We start from the raw sequence: 20879 nt of genomic DNA on the forward strand, positions 1-20879 counted from the left end.
TCAAGTAAAGAGTGGTTTTCCACACTGACGTTGACGTTACAGTTGGCCTTTGATTGCCCAGGAGTTAGGTACTTGATGACGCCAACGGGATGGCTGTCTTCTTCTTCCCGGCCTCATGAAAGCCCAGTTCCCTGCACGTGTCGCTCTAGAGGACCTTAAACAGTCTCTTGCAAGGGACACCACGGCTGAAGACTGAAGAGTAATATTTATCAACATTAAATAGACGGGTGGTGAAATATGCATAAATATTTCTTCATAGAAACGTAACACGAAATTAAATAGTTCAGCAACACGCACACCACTGAGTCCACGTCCGCTGATGTTGCTCGTAAACACCAGCTTACACTGAACACAAGCAGCTTCTGTTCTGGCTCCGGGTCCACGACACGGACGCCCTGTACAAGGTGAGGTTTCTCCTCAGTCCCCCCCCCCACCCCCCCGCTCCCCACACGGCCCCGGCAAAAGGAAGGAGAAGGAGCCCCGACAATTACAGCAGCGACGAAAACAACAGCAACGGCAGCACCCCTCCCCTCCCCGCCAAATACAACATTTAAGCTTTTGGATCAATTCAGAGGAGATACAAAAATCGTCGTCGCGAAATGTAAGGAGATCAATTGGAAGCGATACTTCCCAGAGTGCTAATGCTTTCTTCAGAGGACACGCGAGTTCCTAAACCCCACCGACGGCTGGGTGAAGGTCACAGAACGAACCAGAAAGCACTGGCCACTGCTAAGTAACACAGGTGTGAGCCCTTTTTTGTTTGGAAGGTGCCAGGTAGCGAGAAATCCAATCCCACGCTCTCCTCCCCTCCTCGCACCCCCCACCCCCCCCACCCCCCACCCCCCCACAGTGTCCCTTTTTGCTTTGCCATCTATATTGCTGTGTGTGACATTCAAGCGTGACACTAGTACTGAGTTTCAAGCAGTTTGGATAGCGCAGACATTTCGTTTGGAAACATTCAGATTTGAATGACTGAATTCAAACAATGTGCATGTGGTTCGTGTTTTGAGCTCAGAGGGGCCCCGGTTGGGTTGAGCTCTGTAGAGAACACCAGCAAAGGACGAGGCTTATGCTCACGAGTCTGGCCAAGCCGTGGCCGCGTAGGACCTGACTCTCAGGGGCTGGCCTCTCTGCTGAATATTCCCCAGGGTGGTTTGTGGACAAAAAGCCCTGGTTTCCAAAACATTACACTGGGTTTATTTCACTTTTATGTTGTGTTAGGATCCTAGAAAACTTCAGTTACCAAAGTACTGAAAACATATTGCAGGAATAATTTGCCAGCTCAGCGATTCCCACTCTATTATATACACTATGTGTGTGTGTGCAGAAGTCTCTCTCTCTCCCTCACACACACACACACATATATATATATATACGTCTATATTTTTATTTTGTACGAGACTGGAACTGCACAAAACAGTACTTGGCAAGAATCAAGTCCACAAATAGAGTTTAACAACACACCAGAGAAGACGGAAGCTCTATTGGGACAAGAAGGTTCAGCTTTGCATGACGTAATTTCAGAACCACGGGGTCACTAGCCTGACGTGTTCCACGTGGAATCCTTGGAAAGGACGTGGCCAAGTGTGTCGGCTAGTTACGCTCATCTGAGATGCCAGCGCTATTGGGAATTACAAGAACCAAGCAGATCAATTTGGGTATGTAATTGCTACGAAACATTTTTTTTTTTCCTTTCTTTAAGAAAAAAACACTTGAAGTCTATTTAAGAATAAATCTCTTTATATTCGGTAATACGCTTTTTTTTTTTTTTTTTTGCTGAATTGGTATTTGACTTTCTCTATTAAAATGGATTTATTCAATGGGTCAGTGAACAGGCAGCTCCTTCCATATCTGGGTGATAAAAACCATATTCATCATGCCCAGAAATCGCCCCCGCCCTCGCCTCATTCCCTGCTAAGGTCTGTGGGCCGACGTGCGTGCGTTTGGTCACCGCGATTGGTAAGACCCCGCTCTACGAGGCCTGCTCGGGCACGCGCTTGTGGAAGATCACTGACTGTCTCTGCTGATACTGCTGCCTGCGCCTCTTGCGTTTGTCACACTGGCACAAGAGCAGCATCTTGAAAGTGGTTTCTGAATGTTTTGTTGCACAGGGCATAGCACACGGGGTTCACGGTGCTGTTGATATAGCACAGCCAGTAGCCCAGATTCCAATAGGTTTTGGGGATGCAGCTGTCACAAAAGGTGTTCACCAGAACCATAATATTGTAGGGGGTCCAGGTGATGATGAAGGCAAGCAAGATGGCGCTGAGGGTCTGGGCCGCCTTCTTCTCCTTGATGAGGGACATCCGCTTCCGCTTGGTGATCTGACTTCTGGTCTTCAGAGCAAACCTCTTGGCCAGAGTGGCTTCCTTGAAGGACAGGGGGAGGGTGGCCGTGGCCTTACCCACTGAGGAGTCGGCCTCAGAGGTCTTGGCTGTGTCCACGGCTGACTCTAACTGGACGGGAAGCTTGGAGAAGCTTTTCTGGAAACTGCCTCCATCGTCCACGCTCTTCTGGGTCTGCAGTTTGCCAGCCTTCCTCTCCAAGTCCGGCGCCCCCAGCTCCTCGTCAGGCACCCGCAGGTTGTCCGATGAGGGTAACTTGGTGGAGTTGAGGATGGTGCTGTGGCCGGGAAGCTTGAGCACGATGGAGTAGATGGCCCTCGTCTCGGAGCCGATGTCCTCCTCGTCGGAGGAGGCCGAGTTTTCCAGGGAGGCAGCAGCGTCGTTGTTGTTCCAGCTGTCGCTGCTGCTGTGGTCTGCATCCATCTGCTCGGCACTGGGCTTCCAACTCTTGGTGGCGAACCAGAAGTGACAGCGTCCGTACTTCCTCCTGGCCGAGCGTTTCATACTTTGCTGTTGAAGCTCATAGCTGCTGCAGCTTCGAGAGCTGCCCGTGGGGTGGACAAAGTTTTCCGCCTCTGCTTCTGTCCCCGAGGCTTGCAGGCCGGCGAGCTCTTTGGTGCGTTTTTCAGTTTCCTTGTAGATCCTCCAGTATAAAATAGTCATGATGGTGACAGGCATGTAGAAGGCAGCGATGGCCGTGCCGAAGGTGATGGTGGGCTCGCTGAGGAACTGAATGAAGCACTCCCCTGGGGGCACAGTTCTCTTCCCAACAAAGTACTGCCAGAACAAGATGGCGGGGGCCCAAAGGATGAAGGAGATGACCCAAGCCAGACCTATCATCACGCCGGCTCTTTTTGTGGTTCGTTTGGCTCGGTATGTGAGTGGCCGCGTGATGGAAAAGTACCTGTCGAAGCTGATGACCAGAAGATTCATGACCGAGGCGTTGCTGGCCACGTAGTCGATGGAGAGCCAGAGGTCACAGGCCAAGTTCCCTAAAGCCCATCGGTTCATGATGATGTAGGTAGTAAACAGATTCATTGAAATGACCCCAATAATCAGATCAGCACAGGCCAGACTTAAGAGGAAGTAGTTATTGACGGTCTTTAGCTGCTTGTTGACCTTAAAGGCCACTATCACCAGGATGTTGCCGATGATGGTCACTAAGGCCAGCACGCCCGTCAAGAAGGCGATGAAGACCACTTGCCAGATGGTGTGACCTCCCAGAGGGTCATTGGTGGTGCCATTGGGAGAGGAGAAGTTCCCAGCTGCTCGAGAAATGTTGTAGCTGCCAAAGTGGGTGGCCGTTCCTGGGGGCAGCCCTGCATCCGAGGGGCCGTGTACCCAGGGGGAGCTGATGTTTGGAAACAAAGGCGAGGTTGTACTGTTATTGTGCAAGGTCATTGTGATTCTCTGACATAGTCTGGGGAGATAAGAGAGAAAAGACCCGGTTAGGAAAATGTCTGCCTTCGTTTGATTGGTTCTTTGCATCGACTGAACACTTTAAAAGACATGGAGACCTCTTACAGGATGCTGACCCTCAGGCAGGCTAGAGACACCAAGCCCTTCCTCTTATTTTTAAAGGTGAGGAGTCTAGAGCAGGTAGGCGTTGATTTGTTTGAGCACCGTTAGCTGGAGGCATGCACGGAACATTGTTCTTTCTCTCCACACTGTCCTTACATTTAAGAGTCTGCCACCTACACTCGCACGTAATGCTGTTATCCAACAAAATCTTCCTTCTCTTAGTTTAAAGAGAAGGGGGAAAATATTAGATGCTCCTGTGATACTTATCTAGCATAGCTTTATCATCATGCTACTCCAGACCCTGATGTCCCTCATCTGAATTTTCTCCACCTGGGCACTTACCTATCCCGGGCTGCGGATGTAAGCAGCGTTAAAGAGGTGCCCAAGCACTGAAGCCTCACCAGCCTGAGCAACGTCAACCCGGAGCAAGGGACGAGATAAGTGTAAATGACCTCACATTGTATCCCCTCTTCAAGACACAGATAGGAAATAGCGTACTGGATCCGTATAGTGGTTGGTAACAGTACGGAAGGCAGCTGCCATATGCTTGATAATAGGCAGGATCTTTACCAGAATATTCAGAACTGCCCAAACTGGTTTTGGATATTTCCAGTATTTGTAGATATTTTAAATTCAGCGATGAAAAAGTATTGTAGCACCACGCATGCACATTTGTGTACAAATAGTTGCAAAATTGCAATTAGTTCTTTTGGACACTTGTCACCAAGATATAGAAATGACTAAGAATCATTACAATTGATCACATTGATGTAATACATTACATCACCAGGAAGACCCCCGTGCTGTCACGGGAAACCTTGGGGGAGACCTGCCCCATCCTCTTGGAGCCTCTGGGGTCGTGAGGCCTACAGATGCTCACGTCACCAGCCACTGTGGACCTCAGTCCATCATTCCTCAGTGGGTGTCATTCTATGAATTCAGTGTTTGCTGATCACAGCAAAATACTACTGGGAACACTTCTATTGTGTTTAGGCTCTTGATTTAAAAAGCGTTCAACCGGGGGCACCTGCGTGGCTCGGTTGGTTAAGCGTCTGACTCTTGGTTTTGGCTCAGGTCATGATTTCACGGTTTGTGGATTCGAGCCCTGCATCAGGCTCTGAGTGGAGAGAGCACAGAGCATGCTTGGGATTGTCTCTCTCTCCCTATCTCAATCTCTCTCTCTGTCTCTGTCTCTCTCTCCCTGCCCCTCCCTCACTTTCTTGCATGCTCTCTCTCTCAAAAATAAATAAGAAGAAGTGTTCAACTGTAAACTCTTACATATAAAGATGTGCACACGTCACACGGTAAGAGTCCTGACTCAGGCCTTTAGACACTGCAAGTCAGAGTCTTTCAACGGAGAGCAGTCAGAATGACACGTAGTCTCTTGGGGTGGCCTCAGCCTGTAGCAGGAAGACCTTGTAGTCCCAAAGGCGTAGGTTCAAATCTCGGTTCAACTACTTTCTGGTGGTGGGATCTTGGGTATTTCTTAACTTAAAAAATTTTTTTTAATGTTTATTTTTGAGAGAGAAAGAGAGAGCATGAGCAGGGGAGGGGCAGAGAGAGGGAGAACATAGAACTGGAAGCAGGCTCCATGCTCTGAGCTGTCAGCACAGAGCCCGACATGGGGCTTGAACTCATGAACCATGAGAACGTGACCTGAGCCGAAGTTGGACACTTAACCTACTGAGCCACCCAGGCTCCCGTTTCTTAACTTTTTTGAGTGCCAGTTTCCTCACTGAAAAATAGGAATGAAACATTCCGTATAATGCAATAAACCATTGAGAAATTTAACACAGAATTCCATAGTAAGTGGTCAAAGAAATTTTGTTTCTCACCAAAATATTTTAATACGTGCAAAGAAAGTACTTAGTGCAGAGCGTGGCACACAGAACGTGCTACATAAGGGTAGTGTCTAGTGTTACTTTACTCTTCTTCTTACGAACAATGAGCTCACTTTGCTTTCAGGATGCTCAAAGTTCAATTTAGTACAATAATAGTGATTAAAACAGAACATATATTGGATACTTCCTATGTGGTACACGTGCAAATTGCCATATGTTTTCATCTCGCTTCATCTTTAAAATAATCACATTTTACAAGAAACTGAGACACAGAGAGTTATTTGTCTGAGAATCAAGCTAATGAGTGACGGAGGAGGGGAGCAGAGATTCATTCATACCCAGACAATCTTGAGCCCACCACCTCTGTGTTTCACTGGGATGTTTCTCTGCTTCCCACCAGCCTGTCCCAATGCTGCATACACCTGGCCTGACTAGCTGAAACTCTTGATGAACCTCTTTCAAGTGGAATTAATGTGCATTTAAAGATCAATGAGATACCATTTGTCACCTACGAGGCAAAATATAAGGGATTTGATGCATGGAGTATTGACAACAGTGTGAAGGAAATAATTTCACGGTCTTGGATGTAGGGTAAACTGGTCAACAATCCGAAAGGTAATTTAGCAGCATGTGTCCAAATAATGCACAAATTCCAAGATTCCGGAAGCTGACAGTGTGTACGTGTAGCATGTATGTATTGTGTGTGTGTGTGTGTACTTACACATAAAATACATAAATGGTTGGGCATACAAAAGCATACACCTACAATTTTATATGCACTTACATTCATACACATATACACATGTATTTACTTCAGGACTATTTGAAATTGTAAGAAAAAAAACTTTTAATAGTCTAAATGTTCTAGTGTATTGTTCTATTACAGAGAAGAAGAGTTTAAGAACTCCTGAATACCCAGCAATAACACTACTAGGAATTTATCCGAAAGATACAGGAGTGCTGATGCATAGGGGCATGTGTACCCCAATGTTTATAGCAGTGCTTTCAACAATAGCCAAATTATGGAACGGGCCTAAATGTCCATCAGTTGATGAATGGATAAGGAAGATGTGGTTTGGGGCACCTGGGTGGCTCAGTCGGTTAGGCACCTGACTTCGGCTCAGGTCATGATCTCATAGTTCGTGGGTTCAAGCCCTGCGTCGGGCTCTGTGCTGACAGCTCTGAGCCTGGAGCCTGCTTCGGATTCTGTGTCTCCCTCTCTCTGTCCCTCACCCACTCACTCTCTCTCTCTCTCTCTCAGGAATAAATAAACATTAAAAAAAAAGATGTGGTTTTTATATACAATGGAATACTACTTGGCAATGAGAAAGAATGAAATCCTGCCATTTGCAGCAATATGGATGGAACCAGAAGGTATTATGCTGAGTGGAATAAGTCAGTCAGAGAAAGACAGATATCGTATTTTCACTCATATGTGGAACCTGAGAAACTTAACAGAAGACCATGGGGGAGGGGAAGGGGAAGAATAGTTACAGAGAGGGAAGGAGGCAAACCGTAAGAGACTCTTAAATACAGAGAACAAACTGATGGCTGATGGAGGCAGTGGGGGAGAGGGGTAAATGGGGGATGGGCCTTGAGGAGGGCGCTTGTTGGGAGGAGCCCTGGGTGTTGTATGTAAGTGATGAGTCAAGGGAATCTACCCCCAAAACCAAGAGCACACTATACACACTGTATGTTAGTCACCTTGGCAATAAATTATATTAAAAAAAAGGAACATCTGGGGCACCTGGGTGGCTCGGTTGGTTGAGCGTCCAACTTCGGCTCAGGTCATGATCTCACAGTCCGTGGGTTCGAGCCCCGCGTCGGGCTCTGTGCTGACAGCTCGGAGCCTGGAGCCTGTTTCGGATTCTGTGTCCCCCTCTCTGCCCCTCCCCTGTTCATGCTCTGTCTCTCTCTGTCTCAAAAATAAATAAATGTTAAAAAAAAATTAAAAAAAAAAAAAGGAACATCTGAATAACGCATAGATGAAATCTACCGCAATGCACTAACTGCCAATCATAGGTGATGGAAGGGGTCCTCTTCCTTATTTATTTTCACCTCTTTGGGTTTTATTTTTTTATATTTTATTTATTTTTTTTAAACAATTTTTTTAATGTTTATTTACTTTTTTTTTTAATATTTTTTTTTCAACGTTTATTTATTTTTGGGACAGAGAGAGACAGAGCATGAACGGGGGAGGGGCAGAGAGAGAGGGAGACACAGAATGGGAAACAGGCTCCAGGCTCTGAGCCATCAGCCCAGAGCCCGACGCGGGGCTCGAACCCACAGACCGCGAGATCGTGACCTGGCTGAAGTTGGACGCTTAACCGACTGCGCCACCCAGGCGCCCCAATGTTTATTTACTTTTGAGAGAAAGAGAGAGAGAGAGAGCTGGGGAAGGGTCAGAGAGAGGGAGACACAGAATCGAAGCAGGCTCCAGGCTCTGAGCCATCAGCCCAGAGCCCGACGCGGGGCTCGAACTCACGGACCATGAGATCGTGACCTGAGCTGAAGTCGGACGCCCAACCGACTGAGCCACCCAGGCGCCCCACCTCTTTGGGTTTTATTAGGTGCGGTCAACTCATCCTTATCTCCAGCTTTCTCTCACCGCGGGATGTCTGTATTCGGGAAGTGAGACTTGCTGTTTGGGTACTCTGTTGCATTTACGGTTCCTTCCCAGATCCATATGCAGAAGATCTGTTTCTTCTCCCTCCACCCGGTTCCCAGCTTCCCATAGGATTCCTAAAGGTGTCTGCCCGACTTCCCCATCACACTCGCACCCATACGGATGGATGAGAACGGATCCGTCTCGAACCAGACACCTCAGCTCAACGTCCTGTCTCTGAGGTTAACAGCCACTTTCTCCCGGGGAGTCGAGGTGCCTGTCCAGTGTCCTCCACTGCATGTGCTCGGATGAGCGTTACTTTTTTCTTCTTCACATCATCACCCGTTGTCATGCATTCCTCTTCTTCCTCACGTACCCCTGCTAATTTTCTACACACTGAGTGACTTTTACCTCCCCAGCGTCTTCCATTCCAAAGCCTCCTGGACATAGCAAGGTCCATGCTTGAGCTGCACTACAGCGAACGTCATATTCCTCCCTTCTTCCTACTCGCCCTCCCTACCCCAGCCCCTGCTGTGTGCTCTGAATCCCACATATCCTCTGCAGCACCTTTCAGAATTCTTAAGAATGCTAAGTCTCTGTCATGATGTCCCACGGAATTGATCATGTTCTGTACAGTTATTTTCACAGCTTCTGCCATGCTGATTTTCTCATACATCATGATAACGGCCAATAATCCCAGTGCTTTGTATTTGTGCTGATGGCACATCTGTCTTCGTTCATCTTTGTTTTTTCTTGCCAATGTCATGCAGAGGCTGTCTACTATGTGTCTCTCCTTCGGCCATTCTCTTAGAAATGGCCTGTCATCCACAGTATGTAATTTCTGGATGACCATCAATCATGTGGTCCTGACTCCTCTACCTCAGCAATGGGCCTGAAGAACATGCAAACAGGAGCAGCAAGAATAAATTTAGGGAACTGATATGCGTCCTGGAAAGGGAGGGTAATTCTGTGTTCCTGGGGATTTCTAGGTGCCGGTGACCTATTTATATCCACGCGGAAAACCTGAGAAGCAAGCGTAGAGCGGAGATACGGGGGAAGGAGAGAGATGGCAGGTAGTGCGGAGCACAGAGACGGCATGATCATGATGTCTTCTCAAACCTGGATGGAGCCACTCCTGAGGTCAACCCCTCGTCCTTGACCTTGCAGGATATATATGTGAGCCAACCATTATCTTTGTGGCTGGGGCTACCGGAGATAGGTCGCTGTCATCTGCAGCCAAAAGGGTCCCAATTAACATAACTGTCACCCTCAACATTGACACTTCTCATTAAGCCACAACTAGCTTTAAGCCATTATGATTGGTGCCATTGAATTCAATGACTCAGGACTCTCCCCTCCATGGGCTCACCCCCAGATGACATATGGGATACGAATAAAATAGTTTTTAAAAAGCACAAAGTGTTTTAGGCAATGTCATATTGCTCCCCGCAGGTAATCACATTATGTTTGTAAAAATTCAAGAGCAAATTAATTTGCTCAGTTGACCCATGTTGATGAAGAAACACGTAGGAATTTAAAAAATATGCCTGAAATCAGTTCTTTTTGTTTGGCTCACTTCATCCTGTGAATCTGTGGCACACCACAAGTTGTATAATATTCCATTCTAATTATACTTTGTTGGAACACAGGATATAAAAGAAACCAGAATTGAGAGAAGACACCCATGCATAGGACTATGTCTCTATCCCGGGCTCATTAAATACTCATTCTGGTGCTGCTGGAGTCTATGGGCTTCTTGATTAATCACTAGAAACCCTGTGAATCACAAACTATCAGGCGATCTTTGACTTAAGTTCTTTGGCATATCTACCAGTGGCCATTGTTCTCTTTATAATTCAAACCTAATTCAATATCTAATATCCCTTAAAAGTTTCAGATATGTGCTTTTTCTTATTTTAAAAATATTCTAGTCTCTGTCCATCATACCATGGATATAGATTATGAACTGAGCAAAAATGTTACTGTTGCGAAAGAGCCATTCACAGAGAATAACCTGTAGTTACGTGCTCTCCCCCCTTGTGATACAACATCTAAAGGACAGTAATTAAAAAGCTAATGGTTAATAATCATGTATTCACTCCCGAAAACTACACTTGTTTCCTTCTAATATCTTCATATGTGAAAGTGAAAAAGAAGAATGTGAATCTGGTAGGTGAACAGGTCACTGAGGAGAAGAAAGCCTTTCAAATGGGAGATGGAAAGTAGTGAGCAAAGCAAATTACGAGCGAAAACCTGTTATGACTTCTGGCTCTGAGAGGGAGAAATGTCTAGGAAATCATGGTTGCTCATCTGAGGCCACCACATAATGAGATGCACTAACTGCACTTCTATCAATAAATATGATGCTGTTGTTATCAGTAATAACTTTTCCCTGGAAGGCAGCCAAAGGTAGTTGAAGAAGCATGGTCTTCAGAGCCTGTTTGATTTGGGGTTGAGTTCTGGGCTGGCTGAGAAGGAGTACAAACTTGGCAGAACGCCTGGCTTCTCTGAGACACATTTCTTCCTCTGTCAAAAGGGCTTCCCTATATGGAACCACAAAGGACCCCAGAGAATGAAAACCATCTTGAGAGAGAAGAACGAAGCTAGAGGCAACACAATCCCTGATTTAAAAATATATCACAAAGTTGTAGTAATTAAAGGAGTATGATCCTGGCCTGAAGACAGACATACTGACCCAGGTAACCAGAAAGAGCTCAGAATGCCAAGGACACACAATGAGGAAAGGACAGTCTCTTCCACAAACAATGCTGGGAAAACTGGACGGCCACGTGCAAAAGAATGAAACTGGACCCCAGTCTTATGCCATGCACAAAAGTCAACACAAAACAGACGAAAGCCTTACTGCACATAAGACCTGCAACTACAAAACTCCTTGGAGAAAACAGAGGATGGGCTTCATGACACTGTCCTTGGCAATGATTTCTGGGCATTTATCCAAAAGAACCGAAATTAGCACCTTGAAGCGCTTCAAGCCCTTACTCCAAGCCTTACTTCCTTACCACTGGCCCTTACTTCCTTGTTCATGTAGCACTACTAACAATCGCCAAGATACAGAAACAAACTAAACATCTATGGATGGATGAAGGGATGAAGAAAGTATGGGGGGTACGTAGAGCGGCGTAGTTTTCAGCCTTAAAAAAGGAAATGATGCAATATGTGACAGCACGATGAGCCTTGAGGACATTATGCTGAGTGAACTAAGCCAGTCACAGAAGGACAAACACTGCGTTACTCATATGAGGTGCCGGAAATAGCAGAACTCGTAGAAGCAGACAGCAGATTAGCCATGGCGGGTGCAGGGGGAGAGAGGGAATGAGGAGTTACTATTCAATGGGGCACACGTTATGCAAGATGAATGAGTGCTGGTGACCTTCCGCACAACACGGTGTCTGCAGTTAACAACACTGAAGCCCGCACTTAACATTGTCTTAAGGAGGGGGGGCGCCTGGGTGGCTCAGTTGGTTAAGCGTCCAGCTCTTGACTTCACGATCTCACAGTTCATGAGTTCTAGCCCCACGTCGGGCTCTGTGCTGACAGTGTGGAGCCAGCTTGGCGCTCTCTCTCTCTCTCTCTCTCTCTGTCTCTCTCCCTCTCCCTCACTCATGTGCTCTGTTTCTCTCTCTCTCAAAATAAATATACTTAAACAATTTTTTTTAAGGAGGTCGATCTCATGTTAAGGGTTCTTATCAGAATAAAAACAAAAACCCTGGCCACCGCCTGCTCTCTGTGGGTTATGAAGAGGGTAAGAAACATGGTGTGACAGGCTAATTCTCGGAAGTATTAACTGATATGCTGCCTGCTTTCCACTAATGCCAACTTCTCGTGTCCTCAGTGCTGGGTTGTGACCGCAGGAACACAAGGAGAAAGAAATCAGACCATGCTCAAAGTGTGCTTTTAAAAGCAGACTTCAAATACTCTGGTAGAGGGGCTCCAGGGTGGCTCAGTCTGTTAAGCATCGGACTCTTGATTTCGGCTCAGGTCATGATCTCACACTTTGTGAGATGGATCCCAGAGTCGGGCTCTGTGCTGTCGGCTCGGAACCTGCTTGAGATTCTCTCTCTCAACCTCTGTCTACCCCTTCCCTGCTTGTGCTCTGTTTCTCCCTCAAAAATCAATAAACATTAGAAAAATTTTAAAAAAGAAATACTCTGGCCGAAACAGGGCTTTAGGGATAAGTTCTTTTTATCTACAAACATTTAAGTCTTTGGGCACCAAGGAATGGTGTACTGGCCTAATCAAATACGAAAGATCCCTCCTCACCCCGTTAAATCTAAGTAGGTGGACAAAACGGCCACAAAAAGTGATTCAGCAGGATCATGGAAAAAATAGGTACGCCATGAGCCAGCAACTTAAGTTCTAAGTATCTGTCCTCTAGAAAATCTTGCATATATTCAAGGAGATGTGCATAGGATGTTTGCTGAAGCATTTGTTGGCATGACAACTAGGAAAAAAAGAATATCAGTTTGAGAGTGGATTAACAAAATTTGGTAATACATAAAAGGGAATACAGCAAATAAAAGTTTATCTATCTATGATCTATCAATTTAAAAAATTTAAAAATTTTTTTTAATGTTTATTTTTGAGACAGAGAGAGACAGAGCATGAACAGGGGAGGATCAGAGAGAGAGGGAGACACAGAATTGGAAACAGGCTCCAGGCTCTGAGCGGTCAGCACAGAGCCTGATGCGGGGCTCGAACTCACGGACTGTGAGATCATGACCCGAGCCGAAGTCAGACACTTAACCGACTGAGCCACCCAGGCGCCCCTCAATTTAAAAAATTTTAAATGTTTATTTATTTATTTATTTTGAGAGAGAGATAGAGCAAGCTGGGGATGGGCAGAGAGAGAGAGAGAGAGAGAGAGGAGAGAAAGAATCCCAAGCAGGTTCCACACCATCAGAGCCCAATGTGGGGCTCGAACTCACAAACTGTGAGATCATGACCTGAGCTGAAACCAAGAGCTGGATGCTTAACTGACTAAGCCACGCAGGTGCCCCTCATCTATCTATTTAAACATAAGATCTGAAGCTCTAATTCTAGAAGAAAACGAAGAGGATAAGTGAGCTTCATGACCTTGGTCATGGCGATGATTTCATGGCTGGATATATATGAATATAGTTCTAAAAGCTCTAAAAATATATTGTTGAGTAGGAAAAAAATGCGTGTGGGGTGATGAATAAACATGATATGATTCAGGTACCAATAAAACATATACAAAAATAGTATGTACCTTATATAGATGCTTATATGTTTAAAATTGTCATAAAAAGACAGAAAGATGCAAATCCCATAGTAGCAGTGATGTCTCAGTTGGGGAAGACGATGAGGGTGTGGGTGATGGACAAAGAGGACTTCAGCCTAATCTGTAACGTTCCTAATGGGAAAAGTATGCGTTTCCAAAGCCAGAGGGAGGCAGGGAAGAGAGTAAAGACGGGAAGATGCTGGAATTTTCCGCCCGCCACCCTGGTGTTGGTTCTCCGTGAGGAGAGGGTCAGGAAAAACCAGGTCTGAGGATGCTGGTGATGCAGGGGCGACGGGGGGCCGCACACGCTTCCTGCCTGGCGCCCGGTGGGAGGCAGGGGGGCATCTCTGCCTCTGGGTTACGAGGGCAGTAGCTGCGACAGCCTGCACGCACTTGGAGCGGCTGGTCCCTCGGCCTCACAACTCCAGAGCTCAGCTCAGGCCGGCTGACACCCGGGATCTCAGCTTTTAACACCCCGACCCGGGAACCCTGCCACCAGCTGAAATGGCAAATGGGTGTTGTAAGCTGCTGTGTGGCGATTCCCCATGCCGAATGGGGCGTGAAAACGGAGACTGCAGTTGGTATATACAGATGAGATTCCTTGCTGGCACAGGGGCAGCATTCGTGGGTGGAAAAGGTAATACCCACGTTATACGTGAATAGTTAACGTCCTATCTGACACGTGGCAAACCCCAGTTCTCCAGTCAGTCGTGCACCCTGTCTCCCCACGGCTGCGGGGGGCCCTTCTCCCATTTGTTCCTCCGTGGGAACATCCACAGGGGCCATGCATCTTCACAGCACACTGTCTTCTATCCCCAGCCAGGGGGGTGCATTTCCAGCGCCCCCAGTCCATCCAGAGCGAGCTGTACCCATTGGATCTAGTGAGGGGGTGTCCGTATGTGGCCAGGAAACAAGACCTCCTCCTCCTCCTCCAACTTTCACTCAGGTACAGGTACCTGAGACATCTTCCATAACCTTCTCCCTGGCCCCCTGTGGCAGATCCACCTTCTTAAAAGCACCCTCGTGCTCTCGGAGGTTCAGCGATGGAAGTCTTGTTGGAATGACATCAGAGAAACCGATCAGAAGGTCCTAAGGGCTTCCATAAGGACTGTCTAAAAAGACTTCTTAGACATGAAGTCACCTACTCTCTTTCCGTACATACCCCTGCCATTCAGAAGTAACATGTAACTTGCTAAGAACCAGGGGTCCTGGGTAAGATCCAAATGAAACGATGATAAACGTGGGGCTCCTGTTTAAGGCCTTTCCCCGAGGAGGGGATTGTGATTTCGAGGCTCAGCACTCTTTCTCATCCTGACTCAACAGCCTACACACGGTGGAGCTTGTCCATCAAAAGCCTACATGCTCTAGGGCTTATTTCGAATCAAGGAAGTTCCTAATCTATGGTCACTGAACTGACGTCCACTGGTGAGGACACCTGAGGGAAGCCCCGCCTTTTCGTGCTCGGGAAGGAACAGGTGGTGGGAACAGAGATCCCTGCAAGCTAAGTAATCCCAGGCAGAAGGTCTAGGAACACAGGCTGCCCAAGGGCAAAGGGGTGGTGAGGCAGGAACAGAACAGGGATCCAGAGATTTCCGACCCGTCGGGTGGGAGCCGGGGCCCGTGGGGGTTGGTGGGACATTCAGGGCATTGCTATGGAAGTGTTCCAGCCTGCAGACCTCCGGCCAGGCATTCAAAAACGAGCACGATCCTGCTAGTGGGTGGGGACACGAAGTCCTCCTCCACTCTTCTGGGAGGAACGCCCTATCCTTCCACGTGGATTAGTGACATCTGTGCATATATAGGTTGGTTCCCGATTTCACCTCTGAGTGTATATTTTTCCAGACCATCTTCACCACATTGTATTTACGAGCACATACAGAATCGCTTCGCTGAGTTTTTCAAAACAGAAACCAGAAACCAATCAGTGGGCCAACCGGAGAATAAAAAAGAAAAGACACAGAATTGAACAGGGCATATCAGAACACATAATAACTGTAAGTACTGTTTCTGAAGACTTCTTTTTAGGACACACATATTCACGTACACAGGTATGACATAAAATGTAATTTGTGCTGTCGGTCCTGGTCAGCAATGTTTGAAAGTCACTGCAGTGGATAGTTTGGCCTCTTTTCTTAGTATTTAAAATGAAAAATTGGAACAAAATGTGAACTATTTGAGAGTGCCAAGAGTTGAAAGTAACATTATGAGAAATTTAATCCCCCTAAGTTATGGGAAAAGTTTTTGGGATTATAAATCTGTAAACTACCTAGATGACGTTTTAAAAACTTAAAAAAATGTAAATATCCAATATGAAAACACGTGTAAAAGTGCTTAGAGACACCTAAAAGGCCAATGTAAATGTGAGGCATTTTTTAAATGAATTCCAAGAGACAAAGCCATTTCATTTCCTCCAAGCCATCGTGAAAAAAAAGGATTGGGGGCTGTCAATTTTTAAACCTCCTGAAATGATTAAAAATGTGTAAATTAACTTTTTCTAGAACTTTAATTCCACTTCTGTTGTTATAATTATTACTATTACTATTATTATTAAATCACAAAGGGCCAAGGGAAAAAAAACAAAAATACCTTTCCAGTTCACAACCATGCTTTTTTCTAAGATCAACTATTCAGCCCTTCCTCCACATTCAGCATCAAGTACGCATCACTTCTCAGGGTTTGCTGTGGGTCTCTCCTCCCCTTCTTTGGTCAGAGGGTCTCTGTGTCCTTATTCACCAGTCTTCAATGAAAAGGACTTTCCCCAACGCTACGTTGTTCGGAGGACAGGCAATTCCAGATCCGGCCACTAGGTGGCGAAGCAGGCCCGGAGAAGCGGCTCGGCGGGCGGGCGCGAGGCTGCAGCCCTTCTCCCCAGGCCGGTGAGCGGGAACCTCCGCGCGGCTCAGTCATGCGGTGCGTGGAGGGGCAGCCAAAGGGTCAACAAACCCGCTGCAGTCAAACGTGTCTTTAAAGGGAATCAAACCTTTGCAGACTCGCACAGTCAGAACCAAACTTTGTGAACCCAGCTCTTGTTTCGAGCTGCCAGGAGGAAAGTCGTGCCCTAATATGGTGCAATTGCTCCTGTTGCGAACAGAACATTCCGGAATGCCAAAATGGGAATAAAACGCCACTTCAAAAAGAGAAAGCTTGTTTTTGAAAAGTCGATGGATCATGCCGCCTCCCTTGGTTGCTGCCTTTCATAGGTTTTATGCAATTTGACAACAAAAAGGAAGGCTGCTTGGCAAAGTATTGGCCTCACTACTGTCTATGCACAACAGCTGGCTGCTGAAATAACACGGTGGAGCCTCAAAAACAAACGTCTACATTGGACTAATTATCTGCATCAGCACTCTTGAGCCGCACACCTTTTGTTATTAGAATTTTTAGAGCAACAGCAAGAAGTAGAAAACAAAGCTCAGAGGGGCTCACTCCCTATCCCTTTACTTACTTGCTTCTGAGGGAAAAGAGAGAAAGGGGCCAGCCGGATTCTGTTCTACCGCAAACCTTCAGGATCTAGGATTTACTTCTTATTTTCTCGATATTCTGAAAATTTACTGTTACTTCTTTTGAATACGGTGTGTGCGTTTGTGATGGGTGAGGAATCGTGTCTGTAAACTGACAGAGCTAATGCACTCAAAGAAATAATTCTGATGAAAATCTAGTGAAAACAGACTTGTCGACTACATATTTTTTTAAATAAAAAATTTTAATGTCTATTATTTATTTTTGAGACAGGGAGACAGAGTATGAGCAGGGGAGGGGCAGAGAGAGAGAGGGAGACACAGAATCCGAAACAGGCTCCAGGCTCTGAGCTGTCAGCACAGAGCCCGACTCGGGGCTTGAACTCACAGACTGCAAGATCGTGACCTGAGCTGAAGTCAGATGCTTAACCACCTGAGTCACCCAGGCGCCCCTGGACTACATGTTTCTAACGTGTCCATTTTTTTTTATTTATTAAAAAAAATTTTTTTTTAACGTTTATTTATTTTTGAGACAGAGAGAGACAGAGCATGAATGGGGGAGGGTCAGAGAGAGAGGGAGACACAGAATCGGAAGCAGGCTCCAGGCTCTGGGCCATCATCACCCCAGAGCCCGACGCGGGGCTCGAACTCACGGACCGTGAGATCGTGACCTGAGCTGAAGTCGGACGCTTAACCGACTGAGCCACCTTAACCGACAGGTGCCCCTCTAACGTGTCCATTTATATACTGATAGGACACCTGGCAAAGAATGTTCTTTTGACTTCACATTTATGTTTTATGATTGCTTTCAGTTAGACTAGTTATGATTTTTTTCAAGGTCCGTATTTATCAGAGTATTTATTTTTGTAGCTGGACGTATTTCATAGATCTGATTTCCTTTGAAACTTCAGCCGATTTGCACCTCCCCATCCCCACGTGCCGGAAGGCTGTTTGCAAAGAAGTAGCAGTTACTTGGGGGCGTGCACATAAGGGGAGACTGAGTCCGGCCCGATCCCGTTAGGTCAGCAAACATACACCTTCTGCCAGGTGGGCAATCTCCTGAGCACTCTGATCCTGCTTCCTTAACTATAAAATGAGGATTATCCTACTTGAGGATTAGATAGAATGTGTAGAGAACATTCAGCATAGATAGCCTGACGGGTCCACAGCAGTTTCTTGAGAATGGTTAAGACTATTAAGCTTCTGTGATTGTTCAATTTTACAGAATGGTTTTTTCAAGGCTAAACGAGAGCCAGCCTCTGTGGAGTTCTAAACCCAGGGTGACTCTGCCCTCGGGGGACGTTTGGTAATGTCTGGACACATTCTTCTTGTCACAACTTGGGGAGAATGTGTGTAGCAGGGGCGGTGGCGGGGGGGGGGGGGCAGAAACGCTGATAAATATCCTACAGCACAGCCCCCAACGATGAAATTATCCGGCCCCAGAGGTCTGTCGTCCAGAGGCTGAGAAACTCCCGTGTATAGACAGATAATAGAGATCCAGAAAAATGGATCCAGTGCCTGGAAAACGTCCTGGCACTCATGAACCTGGCAAGCTGGTTGGCAAAGTCTCTTCAAGAATCAGCTCACGGGGCGCCTGGGTGGCTCAGGTGGTTAAGTGTCTGACTTTGGCTCAGGTCATGATCTCACGGTTGGTGGGTTCGAGCCCCTCGTCGGGCTCTGTGCTGACAGCTCAGGACCTGGAGTCTGCTTTGGATTCTGTGTCTTCCTCTCTCTCTGCCCCCACTCGTGCTCAGTCTCTCTCTCTCTCAAATAAATAAAACGTTAAAAAAAAAAAAAGAATCAGCTCACATCTAATTCCTCTGGAAATCCCACTCCCCACCTACGGGAATCAATCTTGTCATCATTTGATCAACCCTTCAGTCATCATCTGAAACAGTCTGTGCGTTTGAGCGCTTACTGTGGCCTCGGACTGGGGACAGGGTTCCTGCTCCCCAGAAACCACTCCTTAGGGACACCATTAGCTACGGTGAATTGCCGCAAGAGGAGTCCGGTGAATAACCAGCTTTGCTTGAGTCGGCGGGGGTATCTGGAGAGTCTTGAGAAATAAAACCCCAGGCTGCCAAGCAGGAAACAAAGAGCACAGCATTCCAGGTAGAGGGAACAGCCATTGCAGGGCGTAGCCGGCCGCCCTACACGCTCCCATCCCTCCGAGCACAGTGTGTTTCGGTTTTTCTCCCTCAATTCACCGCAGGGGAGGCGCCTCCAGGGAAGGTTCCTGCTTCTCCCACTCACCATTTTACTCGGAGATCTGCACGACTTCTTTCCCACAGCAGACCCAGAACTGTGGCCTGAGCTCCCGCGTCCCTGGCATCAACACCGCCGCACTTAGGACAGAAGCACTGATAACGGAAGGGCCCGAGGAGATGCGGGCGCCCAGGGTAAGTGGTGGCGGCGGGGAGGCAGAGACCGAGGTCGCATCTGATGAGAGGCCACTGGAAGGGAAGGAGCACAGCGGGCTCCTCCAGAGGCGGCTGCAGGGGGAGGTGGAGAGGTCGCCTAGTGCCCTTGGGCTGGGCTGGTCCAAGAAGATAAGAATTCGGTGGCACCCATGACGTGGGACAGAAAGGAGGTGTGGTTGGGAGAGAGGAGTCCCCATCGTCAAGGGCCTGCCTCAGCCTCTTCCACGGCAGAGAGAGGGAGAGAGAGAGAGGGGTTCTCAACCACCCTGTCCCTCTAGATGTCCCTCCGTGAGGGGCGCAAGGCAAAGACAGGCTTGCCCGGGGGAAAGAGCCACACGGAAAACACCATCATCTTGGCATCGTTCTCCGCTGCCCCCTATGCACTCTGGCCCTCACACTGGTGACCCTGGACCCACACCCTGTGCTGGGAGTCCTGTGAGGCGATTGTCCGGGTTTGGGTGCTGCCTTGTCATTTCCTCAGTATCCGCACCAGAAAATGAGCAGGGGTAACACCGCGTGGCTGTTAGGCACATTCAAGGAGATAACAGAGAAAGCGGGGGGCACAACCGTCATCACTCAATAGGCGTTTATTTGTTAAAAAAATTTTTTTTTAATGTTTATTTATTTTTGGGACAGAGAGAGACAGAGCATGAAGCAGGGGGCGGGGGTGTCAGAGACAGGGAGGGAGACACAGAACCTGAAACAGGCTCCAGGCTCTGAGCTGTCAGCACAGACACGGGGCTCAAACCCGCGAACCGTGAGATCATGACCTGAGCCGAGTCAGACACTTAACTGACTGAGCCGCCCAGGCGCCCCTCAGGAAGCGTTTTATAAGAAGGTGTCGGTCCTCTCTTGCCTGCCACGTGATCACGCCCAGAGCTGGAGTCCCTGGGACGTACCTGGGCCTTCCCCGGTCAGAGATTTGACACATTGCTTTTTGTTTCTATGGATCTTCATCCTCCTGACAGGTTGTAAGCCTCTTGGGGCAATGAGCAAAGGCATTTTTATCCTTACTTTTTGAGTTTCCAAGTCTGTCTTAGAATTCACAACTCTGATAGGAGGAAAGCGGCCCCTTGGTGGTAACATGTTCAGTAGATTGACCCTTAAGGCATATGGTTTTATTAATAATGTTCACTTTTGGGGCGCCCGGGTGGGTGGTTCAGTAGGCTGAGCATCCGACTCTTGATTTCAGCTCAGGTCATGATTCCAGGGTCATGGGATGGAGCTCCACGTCAGGCTCTGTGCTGAGCGTGGAGCCTGCTTGGGATTCTCTCTCTCTCTCTCTCTCTCTCTCCCTCTGCTCCTCTCCCTCCCTCTCTCTCTCTCAAAATAAATAAAATGAAAAAAGTAATACTCACTTTTTCTTATAAAAGCAAATCAGGCAAGAGAAAGACAGAGTAATTGTGATTCCTCCTTGAAAGCAAAA

General features: G+C 47.3%; 1 protein-coding gene across 1 annotated transcript in view; it reads right to left on the reverse strand.

Moving 5' to 3' along the window:
* Positions 1 to 1932: 1932 nt before the first annotated feature.
* The window catches only part of CHRM3 (cholinergic receptor muscarinic 3), a 523975-nt gene continuing 505028 nt past the window's right edge, over positions 1933 to 20879 (reverse strand). The window contains exon 5 of the mRNA XM_047824601.1: positions 1933 to 3765. Coding sequence (XP_047680557.1) covers positions 2055 to 3746 — 1692 coding nt within the window. The 5' untranslated portion in view covers positions 3747 to 3765 and the 3' untranslated portion in view covers positions 1933 to 2054. The remainder of the gene's footprint in view (positions 3766 to 20879) is intronic.

Source organism: Prionailurus viverrinus, chromosome D2, assembly GCF_022837055.1.
Source record: "Prionailurus viverrinus isolate Anna chromosome D2, UM_Priviv_1.0, whole genome shotgun sequence".
Taxonomy (NCBI): domain Eukaryota; kingdom Metazoa; phylum Chordata; class Mammalia; order Carnivora; family Felidae; genus Prionailurus; species Prionailurus viverrinus.